Source organism: Chaetodon trifascialis, chromosome 12, assembly GCF_039877785.1.
Source record: "Chaetodon trifascialis isolate fChaTrf1 chromosome 12, fChaTrf1.hap1, whole genome shotgun sequence".
NCBI lineage: Eukaryota > Metazoa > Chordata > Actinopteri > Chaetodontiformes > Chaetodontidae > Chaetodon > Chaetodon trifascialis.
Window position 1 is genome coordinate 11315180 of NC_092067.1, and position 11553 is coordinate 11326732.

The 11553-nt window shown below is 46.5% G+C and overlaps 2 protein-coding genes across 2 annotated transcripts; both read right to left on the reverse strand.

Annotated features, from left to right (window-relative positions):
• Positions 1–158: 158 nt before the first annotated feature.
• nxpe3 (neurexophilin and PC-esterase domain family, member 3) lies at positions 159–5939 on the reverse strand. The gene is made up of 6 exons (XM_070976749.1): positions 5778–5939; positions 4295–4495; positions 3354–4135; positions 2500–2570; positions 2165–2383; positions 159–2079 (listed from the first exon to the last, which is right to left on the reverse strand). The coding sequence occupies exons 2-6, from the start codon at positions 4385–4387 to the stop codon at positions 1526–1528; spliced, it is 1719 nt and encodes a 572-aa protein (XP_070832850.1). The 5' UTR covers positions 4388–4495; positions 5778–5939; the 3' UTR covers positions 159–1525.
• Positions 5940–6440: 501 nt separating this feature from the next.
• cep97 (centrosomal protein 97) lies at positions 6441–11531 on the reverse strand. The gene is made up of 11 exons (XM_070976697.1): positions 11396–11531; positions 10347–10489; positions 10070–10228; positions 9828–9929; positions 9592–9705; positions 9324–9490; positions 9052–9216; positions 8730–8908; positions 7938–8586; positions 7769–7844; positions 6441–7531 (listed from the first exon to the last, which is right to left on the reverse strand). Exons 1-11 carry the CDS (start codon positions 11430–11432, stop codon positions 7010–7012), a joined length of 2313 nt encoding a protein of 770 aa, XP_070832798.1. The 5' UTR covers positions 11433–11531; the 3' UTR covers positions 6441–7009.
• Between the last annotated feature and the right edge of the window lie 22 nt (positions 11532–11553).

Genomic DNA, 11553 nt, shown 5'->3' on the forward strand with positions numbered 1-11553 from the left:
AATGCTGCTGGATCTGCATCACACACTGAGCATTCCCCAACCATCCAGCCAGAGGACAAATAAAGTTCATTTTGCACCCTGTTTGTATTTACTATTGTAATGTAACTCTGCCCTCTTGACCAGGTCCCTTTTGAAAAAGACACACGAGACTGATCAGTGACTCTTGATGCTGCCATTGTTACAGTTTGGTTTATTGAACGGTCGAAGGCTTTCAGATCAGGAAAAGGCATGATCAAAGATGCATCACCAGCAAATGATCCCGATTCAATTCTGACATCATAGCCCCATATAGTCATAAAAATATTGTAGCGACATGTCGCCCAGCTCCATCTCAAGCCTCACACCTTGAGTAAGCAAATGACAATGGCTTCCAAATACAGTCATGCTCATTATTACAGATAGAAAAGCACACATTTGACAACAGCAAATACTGGCAAACATGACAGCAAATCTGCTCTTAAAAGTTATGACTAAGTCTCTTCATAGCCAGTTCCTGATCTTTGTCAGGGACAAACAGGATCAGACATAAAAATAGGCACATTTTCTCTTTGCATTGCACAGACCTGATATCGTCAACGCTCACCCTCTCGTGCGTATGCAAAGGTCAAGCTTCAACGCACACCACCGCCGGCATTTGGCGTGATGTGCTTCCATTTTACTAAAGCTGTGAGAAAGCTGAAGGTTGGAGAGCCTGAAAGGCTGAGAGGCTGATCTGTCAGGCAGAGAAATGACCAGCTGAACGTCAACAGAGAGGATGAGGAGGGGCCCAAAGACAAAGGAGGACAGACATCCTTGAAGTGATGTTTAAGGATATAAAAATTGCGAGCCATCACTGTGTGGGAATGAAAGCAGTGTTGTATAAACACAGCCGTTTCTACCATTTACCTTCTGTTACAGTGATGGTCATGCTGTGTAAACATTTAAAACTAGGAACTAAATTGGGCGCAACTAAATTCGGCTGCAGTGTGTAGTGACAGAAAACCAAAGGAAGCTGTATTTCATTTGTGGTCTTGTGGTCAGAAGATGAGAGCGCAGTCTGAACAGCCTGAGGCAAACCTTACAAATAAGAACCCAGTGAGTGTTCAGCTTTGGCACAACTAACAAATAAATATGTATATATGAGAGAGAGAGAGAGAGAGAGAGAGAGAGAGAGAGAGAGAGAGAGAGAGAGAGAGAGAGAGAGAGAGCATTAGCAGTTTGTCAGTCAAATCGTGGTCAAAAATAACTCAAAGCGAAGCACTTTGGTAACAAACACAGATGGGCAGTAATGATCACTGTGCCAAAGTCTTTGGCATTTCCAGAATCAAATTTGCTTCATGGGATTCAAAATCAAACACAACAGGCAAGTAAACAGAGATCAGAACAAGACGTCTGGCAAATCTCTCCATGAGGACAGTATTTAAAGGGTATGTAGCTTTGGAGAAGAACGTATTTTTAAAAAAAAGCCTTTGTGGAGTTGAAGAGCTGATTGGTGAATTCACACGGCAAAGGTCTCAACAACGGTATCGCCACTGCTCTGCTTCTGTTAGCTCTGTTTTGCCGGGCAAACGTAAGACAGAAGCACATCTATCATGTTCTTGACGATGGCTTGAGGTGGGTGGAGGGCGTGAGGAAGGTGGTGCGCGGCAGTCATTTGCCAGGCGTCCACCAGCAGGACGTTCAGGCCCTTGAACATGGCCCTGAGCACGTCGTCGAGCTGCAGGGAGTACCAGTCGCTGTTGTACAGGCTCACCTCTTGGTCCAGGGCTTGGAGGTTGGCCGAACGGATCACGACGATCGTCCCCGGCGCTCGGTCCTGGAGTCGCACCAGCGCCCGCCTAATGTGACGGAGCCGCCGTATGTACACCTCTACGGGAAAGGTGCTGAAATGGGCCCAAATGCTGAGGACCACAACAGTGTTGGGCCCCCCCGAGAGGCCGTCCAGCTCATTTGAAATGTACCGCAACTCGCTGGACATGACAGTGGAGAAGCGGATGGGTGGGCCATGGCAGCGGTACTTTAAGAGAATATTATGGGAGCTGTCCACCGCCATGAAAGGGCCCACGTTTTTAGGACTGTGCAGGTTGAACTCCTTTAATTCTGGGGAAGGTGGAATAAATGAACATTACAGTGTGAAGGATACACAAGCTGAGTGTCAAGGTAGAAGAAGAGATGAATAGCTCACCTGGTACAAAAGCAATGAGGTGCTCAAACCACTGCCTGACGGTAGAGTCTCCGTACATGTTGATCACCTTGTTCTTCAGACACTGAGTGATAGCAGAGGATTCATTGAACTGGCGCATTGTAACGCCACCGAATGGCCTCCACGAGTCCTCGTAGTAATATCCAGATGGTGCAAACTTAATTGATTCTGGTTTCATGGTGCTTTTTACCTCGGCCAGATCTGATACAAAGTGAGAAATGTTGTAGACAAAATTCATTAAATAGAATAAATCAAAGCGTGCACATACTGTAGCACGATGCATGAAGTACAAACATTGCCCTGCAGGCACACTGTACCTTTCCTGGGAGGCAGCACGTTGATTCTGTCGGGTCCTGAGGAGTGTATGCGAACCTTGATGTTCACACCACTAAGATAAAGGAAACAGCTGATCAGGTTATGCTGATACTACAATTACAATTAGTTGTTTTGGCAGACGCTTTTATCCAAAGCGAAGCACATTTAAATTCACACACCGATGGCACAACATCAGGGGCAGTTTTTTCCGGTTCAGTATCTTGCCCATACTTTGGCATGTGGACTGCCGAGGCCGGGGATCAAACCACCAACCTTCTGATTGACGGACGACCACTCGACCTCCTGAGCCACAGTCGCCCTATTGTTTTGTTAACGTCAACATATTCCATGAAAAAATCCAACACTCAGCCCTGAGCCCAGTTCCTACTGAAGGCGTAAACCTTTAAAAACAGCTCACAAAAGCACAGATAGTTTCATTTTTAAAAAAGGGAACATCAGGACTGTGCATGTGACTGTTCATGCAAATGAAGGATGTGCAATGTGTGGCTCAATTCTGTTTTTTAGCCATTATAGTGATATAGCTCGATAGATTTCAGTGTCAGTCTGTCAGTCGTCCATCGCTTTGCTCTGGACTGAAATATTGCCTGAAATTTTGATCAAACGTGCACGATCCCAAGAGGATGAACTGAACTGACTTTGGTGATTCTCTGATTTGTCCTCAAGTGCCAACATGTAAGAAAGTACAGAGGAATAATCTCTGTCAGGCTTTGGCTAAACAGGCAGTATCTGTTTGTTCATTGTTGGTTCTGTTTGACAGAATAATACTTCAGTTTTTACACAACACAAACTGATGTCTTATTATGACACATGTCCCTCAGCCTGTAATGACACAAACCTCTGGAAGAGCAATGCTTCTTTGTTGCTGATGAGGTGTTTCAGATAGCCTCCTTTGGCGTGGTTGATTCTGGTGTCACAGCTGAGCACCTTGGGCTTGTAGCAGTACCAGGGCTCCCCTGTGTAGAGGTCCGTGTAGTTGCACAGCGGCTGCTGATCGGGGGGCAGACACATGTTGCACACAGTAGTTTCAGACATGAAGCCCAAACGGAACAGACTCTTGAAAAACACTCGATCGGGTCTTTCCTCCCTGAGCCGTCGCAGCACAGCAACGGCCTCGCTGGAGTGCACCAGCGTGATCTCCACCTGTGCAGACCCCACCCAGAGGAGTGGGAACAGAGCAGAGTATAATCCATTCTTGTGGTCCAGCACCTTTCCAGCTACGCCTGCTCCAAGCTGAGGGGAGTGCAGTCTGGCCAAAAGGAAATCCCCACCGTAGTGCTTGGGACGACCCTGGAAGTCGTGCATTTGGACGAGGACCTCCAGCTGTTCGCCCACATGCCACTCCCGTCCTACTTTGGTGGGGAGGATGGCGAACAGGCTGTGCACAGGGTCACTTGTCTGGCGCAGGGCGGTTGGCGTAGAGCGAGGCGGAGGCCCGGGCCAGGTGATAGAGTCCAACAGGTAGCGCTCTTCCAGCTCATCTTCAGGGGAGGGTTTCTGGCCCAGGTGGGCACAAAAGGTGCGGTTGTGATAAAAAGTAGGCAGGTTCACTGGGATGAAGGATGATTGGATCCTGCTCTGGAGCTGGTAGAGGGCTGAAACAGTGTGGCAGTTCCAGTTCTGAAGAGAAAGGGAGGAGAGGGAAGAGAGATGGGACCAACAACCTTTGACTCACAGACAGTGTTATCAAAAAGACATACAACATGTTAAAAGATAAAACTGAAAATGATCAGTAAATCAAGGTAATTCAGAAAAACATCAATAAAAAGCCACCCTCACCTCCACAGTGTGGATGTTGCACAGCAGGAAGATGAGGCCAGACAGGGCGACGAAGAGGAAGATGAGGGTGTATTTGGAGAGATTTCGGCACATGGTGACCTCCTTCTGTCTCCCATGATCAGGCCCTGTTTGACTCTTCACTGTCACCGCGGTGATGATGGCATCATTTTGTCCTCAGCGCCCGATGCAGTCGAGTGAACGCTGTCGGCGTGAAGGATGAACAAACAGAAAACTAGCATTTGTTCCATTCATGTTTATGAAGGCAGAAAAAAGGAAAAGGCTGATCTTTGTCTGAGCAGTTTGTTCGACCTGCCTGTGTGTGAGGACAAGAGTCCTCATCAGACATGAGAAGAGAAGTACACCTAATTAAAGCAGCTTAGTAGAGGGAACAAAGCTTTCTGTTTCTAATTTAATCATGTAGTTTGAAGCCACTTCCTTTATTCTCTGACACAGGTTGCTTCACTGCTGTCAAGAGATCATTGTGTGACTGTAGCTGATCTGTTGGCAACAGCCACGTGATATGGCTGAAAGAAAGAAGGAGGATTCGATATGAAGTTGGTAACACTTGCCAAGGTCAAGGATTAATTTAATAGATCACTTCATCTCAACTGTGGTCAGAATATATAGACACAATAACCAGACTGATGTGCACCAATGTTTTAGCCGATCTGAACAAAAGAGGTAGGCCAAAGTCGCATGTATGTCACAAATCTTGACTATTAAATCCAGCATCAAATAAACCAAGACCAATAAGTTCCAAGCCAAGTCCTGAACAGTGATAACACCATTGCAGAATGAGTCTGTCTGCTGGTGTAGATACCAGTTTATAAGGGCTCACTGACACACTTTCATGTTTAAAGATTGCAAATCGTGTTCATCACGTCTCACTGTTTGCACCATGAATCAATTAATAGCCTTTAAGAGGTCAGAAAACTGAAAAATACCATCACAATTAAATAAAGGCCATGGTGACACATCCAAACTCTGACTGATTTACATAAATAAAGCAACGAAATATTCATACTATTTATGGTGGAACCAGTTTAGTTTATGACATGTTTGCTTCAAAAAAAAATGTTGCAGATTCATTTTCTTTCGATCGACTTATTGATCAATATCGTTGCTGCTCACATTTCTCCACTGAGGTGAACTTAGTCCTGCGCATCTCCTCTAAGTTGAATCAAGCCCGTTTCCCCGCCATAAGCACGACCATACCGCTCCGATTTCCCTTGAACCTACTTTATAAAAACGGCACTGATGACTCTGACATTATACATCACACCAGTCATTTTTTCCGGCGCATCCTGCATCCTCTGTCATGTCAGCGGCTGCAACGACGCAGTAGTCCACCACAAAGAGACGCAGTTGGTCCACGGCTGCAGATTACTATACATCTCCAGTATTTGCACAAGCGTAGCCTTGTTAGCTAACGTTAACGCCGGGGATGCGGGCGTTTGTTAGCCGTGTATGCTCCCCTACTTACACATTATGGCGACAGGTTAGCGTGATGTCGAACCGCCGGAGGAGGTGGGTGATGGTGCGACGGCTGGCCGGCGGAGAGGAGACTCAGGCGGCTTGCGAGGCACATCAGAGACAGTGGGGTTTGCAGGGCAGACCTGCTCTCTCTGTGGTCTTGATGGAAAGAAAATATGGTTGGGGTGGGGGTGGGTTTAATGGTGGTTGAGTGTTGCTGCGTCCTCTGGTGGTGAGTAATTTAAGATTTAACCGGATCTCTTCCAGCTGTCATTCTTTTGTAATGACCGGGAGACAGATCATTCAAATCAGCTGGGCCTCGCTGTGAATAACACAGTGCTGCTGCTGCTGCTGCTGCAGTCATGATGTGCGGCTGTTCTACTGCGCTGAAACAAAACGCCTATTAATACATTACTCTAGAGACAGAGAGCGACTCTTTGTAAGCAATGTGCCCTCTTTACAGGAAACAGCCTGACATAAAATGCACTGTAATCAATATCCTTCATGATGGATTGCACGGCTTCATCTCTTTCTGTTATTGGCTGAACACAGACGTGTCCGCTGGGAGACCCCTCATTAAGACACCACTTGCTCTAATGGAAATCTGTTAACCAGACATAATCAGATCACTTGATAATGGAAATAATTGTGAGTTTCAGCCACGGTTATTCTTCCAATATTTCAGCATCGTATGAAACCGAATAACAATTGAAGATTTATTCACGTTTTTTTAAGAAGGATGTTACAGTTCAGCTGTAAAGACTGTACGTGGTCACAGATTGTATGCTTGTCGTTTCATGTGTTATATATATCTGATTACAAGTGCGCTACATTTAACATATCCACTACTCTGAGTAACTGCAGTTTATCCCGTGTGCTTAATGTATTAGTAGATGCTGATAGAGAGAATATGTTATAAAACGCCTGGTCTTCAGTCACCTACTCACTGTACTGTTCAGCATTAAATAACTGCTTTCAAGTCACTAACAAAGCCACATCACAAGCATCGTCTTTACAGAGAGGGACGTGTCCATTAAATACCAGAACAGATCCAAAGAGTGAAGTATAAAAAAACTTGCATTGCATTCACAGTAAGGTATTGTTCTGATAAACAAAGGTAAACTAAGTTCACTGTCGAGATTTGTCAGACATGCTCGAAGTCTGTAGAGTGAGCAAAGCATCTCGATGCGACAGTCAGCACACGCTCAGTAGTTCTGTACAGGTGTCTTTTAGGTGTAGACTTCACACAGGGCCAGGAGTGGTTTCCTCCGTTCTTTGCACCTCTGATTGGTTGTCTGCGGCCTTTGGCGGGGGGGAGCTGGACTGTGTTGTTTTGCTGGGTGATGCTGGTGAGGAGGGCTGTGGTGTTTCTGTTCTATCACTGATCACTTCCTCCGCCTCCGCCTCCCTCTGCTGCACAGAGGAGAGGTACTGCTCCAGCAGGCTGCAGTCCGCGCTGTCCACACCATTGCCACAACCAGCGAAGCCGCCGCGAACGGGGCTCAGTGCTCGCACCGTCTTCAAAGAGTCTGCTGTCCCGCTGCTCAGGAAGCTGTCCTCCTGCGCCACCTGCCGATCACCTGTTGACTGGAAGCCGGAGTCAGGGAAGGAGACATCTGCACTGGGTGGGTCTGTCGTGCCGGATGCAGCAGGCAGGGCAGCCTCACGAAGTCCTGGAGCTGAGATCTGAGCCGGGGTGACAGCCTGAGTAATGGTGGCCAGCTGCTGCTCCACAGACTGCTTCCACTGCTGCATAGACTGGAGCTACAAGGAGAACACAGGAAAAGTGTCAAACTAATGAGTCCGCCATGGGAATCATGTTTCAAAGCCAATAATAGACCATTTAGCCATTTTTAGACATGCTAGCAGCTTTAAGGGTGTCAGTCAATTGGTCTGATGGTCGATTAGTCGGTCGTTCCAACACTTGGCTCAAGTGTGCGACATTCACGGTGACCTATACCACACAAATAATGATGATAAATGACAACTTCAATCACTGACCTCTTTCCACAGGAACTTTACAGCTTCTTCCTGAACGAGCCTTTGTAACCTTTCTTCTTCATACTGCTGCTGCACCCTGCAAACACATCCCATTTTTACCTATTGGTACAACCAGTCCCGCACCACGAGCAAAACAGAAAACAAACGGCGCTGACGGTCGATCAGTTACCTGTCGAGCCTTTCAGACAGGAAGAGGATGTGTTCTTGCATCCTGCGCAGGCGGATTTCGCTGCGTACCTCTCTGGCCATGGGTTGACAACAGCGAGTGTGCTGTCCCCTCCACCATGACTGGATTTTAACCGCTGCCCTGTCTGCTTCCATCACACTCGGTTTACTGGCACACGTACCAAGTTCTTCCTGTTTGGGGGCTTCTTCCAACTCCGCTTTACCAAAGTCAGAAGATATTTCCAGGTCATTTTGTGGTGCCCTAACTCTGACCTCCAGTGATCCGGCTGTTGTGGCTGCACCAGACATAGCATCCTTTTCGAGACCCCTCTCTTTCTTATCCGCTGGGGGAGAATGGTGTGTCTTGTTTGTGTTGTGCTTTTTGGGCTGTGCTGGCCGCATCGGAGCCAGGGAATCAGGTTCAAATGTCTCGGTCTCATCCTCGCTGTCAGAGTGGGTCGACTGTGGCTCCAGATCTGACGTGAAGGGGAGAAAGGTGGACTCTGAGGAGAGCGTGCTGCCATTGAGTTTGTCCTCATCTGTCTGCACGTCCTCCAAAAAGATGGGCTCCTCTCCGAGCCTTGGGCTGTGAACCACTTGCAATGGTGGGTGGGAAGAATCACCCACCCAGGTGTTAAACTGCATGACTGGCTCTGTACAAAAGTAGACACACCAAACAGCTGAAATGATGAAGAAGAAAGCACTGCATTGCAGCTTTAAGCAAAGAGAAACAATAAAAACAGACGCAGGATGTCCATCGGAGCTGCCCCACACAGTGACAAAGCAGTCCTCTTACCTGCCTCACAGACTGATGGAGCAGTGGCTGATGCGGGCAGACTGGTTTTCTTCATCTCTCTGGCTCCCCCCTGTGGGACTGCATGCGAAGGACTGTGGCTCTCCACATCCAGCTGAGTTGGACGAGGAGGACTGGGACAGCCTCCTCCAGTCTCCTCCAACAGCTGCCTTTGGTGAAACCTGAGAGGCGAAAAGGTCAGGTCAAAGAGGACGTTCAAGTAAATAGGTTCCATTAAGACAGATGAATGATGGGGTTATCATGGCCTTGAAGTAAGTATTGGATGATTTTTCTCTATATATATTTTTTAAATTCAGATTTCTACCTCTGCTTACTGAGGATCTTCTCCAGTTTGGCATCCTCGGCCGTCTCGAGGGCCGGTGATGACGTCAGAGGGCAAACAGTGGCCAGGTACTGAACAAGCTGAACATGCTGACCAGGTCGATATGAACGTCCTTTTCCCTGACTGTAGAGCCACTCTGCTTTGAGACTGTGATTGTGACAATTGTGCACCATAAATAAGAAATTCAAGCATGTGGATAATATTCCAACATCAATCTTAACAACAAATGCGTAGCACCATGGCAGTGTACACACCCTTCTTTCTGTGACACAACGTAGCCATCCAGGACCTTTAGGCTTAAGCACCAACTCATAATATAGGGCCGATAATCACAACCCGGCAACGAGGGGGTCGCCATAACACAAGGGTTGTTCATAATGGACAGCTGCTCCATGTCATGGAGAGGCGCCAGATATGACACCTACGGAATAATCAGAAGAAAGTCAGTTAATAGTAATTAGCTTCTATGTAACATAAACGGCAATGAATGCTGGTGTTTCAAAAAGGGGAACAGATCATTACTTCATTCAGATCCCTTATCTCATTTTCTGCCAGGGAGAGGATGGATAAATGTGCAGGGAGGTGAGCAGGAACAGTACGAAGTGTTGTAATGCTGTTTCCATGGAGTAAAAGTGTCTGCAAAATCAACAGCAACTTAATCAATGATGCATAAAGAAAACTGACACTTTAACTGTGAATTATTAAATAGTCCGCTTTTGCTCAGGCTGTCTTTTGACCTCAGAGGCTCCAGCACCCACCTTTAAGGCCACCAGTTTAGTCAGATCACCGATGGTAGAAATGTTATTGTCGGACAAATCCAGGTGTTGAAGGGAAACACAGTTGTTGAGTTGCTCAATGACCTGTGGAAAGAGTGCACAGTGGTCGAATATGTAACGTATTACCATGTGGGCTCAAACTAATGGCTTCATTTATGCAGTGGCATTTTTGGAAATAGATGACATGTGATTTATCAGTATGTGAGCATCTCTCTTCTCCTCACCTTAATATTGTTTCCAGACAGATTGAGCCATTTCAGGTGCAGCAGATCTCTCAGCCCCTCGATGTATCCGATACTGTTATTGGGAAGATTGAGGACTCTCAGCTCTGTTAGCCGAGACACGCCCATCATTCTCACCAGACGGTTACTGGCTACAGAGAGCTAAAGAGGAAAAGATTTATCAAAAGACATTAAAAAAAGCACCAAGTCACTGGTGACTGTGCAGTAAGCCTGTAAATAAAGGGTGAAAACCAAGGCAAGGGTTCAGTGGTTTAGATACCTGCTGAAGGCCTGGACTCCTTTCCAGGTGGTCCAGTTTCATTATGTGGTTACGGTCCAGAATGAGAGTGTGGGTGTCCTCGGAGCAGGTGAAACTAGGATCCAGCTTTTGCATACCGCTGGCTGAAAGATCCACCACAGGTCCTTACAGGAGTCAAGACAGGGGAGATAAAACAGACTTGAAAACCACAACAACTGTCGTTTCATCACCATAGATACATAATGCACAAGATCTTAAAGCAGCCGAGCCTACAAACAGTATACACCTTCAGTAAAGCTCAGGGCACACGCCACTAATTTAAGAGATAAAAGTCAATTAACTGTGATCAGGCTTATCTTGAGTTAGGTGGCTTGACACTTCAGCTGTTTGACAGACACCCTGGGTTGAAACTGGGGTCATGGAGGACAATGCCAGACTACTCAGTGATGCTACTGAGCTACATTACGGTAAATGCAAACTTTCTAAACAATGTAATACTAAATCGCCTGTGTAACCCATTGCCCCTGCTTTGTTGTGTAGGTAAAGCTATTTCTGGGTAATCATATACAAACATCTTTTAAGTAACAGAAGAAAATATGTTAGTCATTCTTAACATCAGGGACCTTCACTAGCTCGCCCACTGATTTTGAATAATGGTTAAATGATCACAAGTAGTTGTTACTGCTGATCACGACATCCGAGGACAGGAATCCTATCGAATGTGATCAAACATGAGAAGAAGGAACTCAATATACTGCCAAATTTATACCCCGCAACGATTTTCCTCTTACAATCAACCACTTGCAGAACGTTGAGGCCACACAAAGCGAGCTGGTTTGATTTTAAGGTTTGTTAAACTTGCTACGAGACGATTTATTAGACCCCGGAGGACTGACACAGAATGTTTCGGTCAGCATCCTCTGACACACTTGTCATTATCGTCTGCTAACGGCGGGACTATGTGGTGTTTCACACTAGCTAACGTTAGCTATTGACTAATGAACATACTCGCACCGGCCAAACTAAATGAACCACCACTGTCTGCTCAAAGCAACTATCAAACCACTTACCAGCATTTGTATCAAACTGTAAATCTGATACACCCATCCTGTTGCCTCAGACAACACCCGGTATTAGCTATCAACTCTCTTCGCTAGCTGCAGACTAAAGCGTGAAAGGCAAGCATCTGCCGCTTGTCAAACGGCTAAAAAGGGAGGTTCTGGGAAAT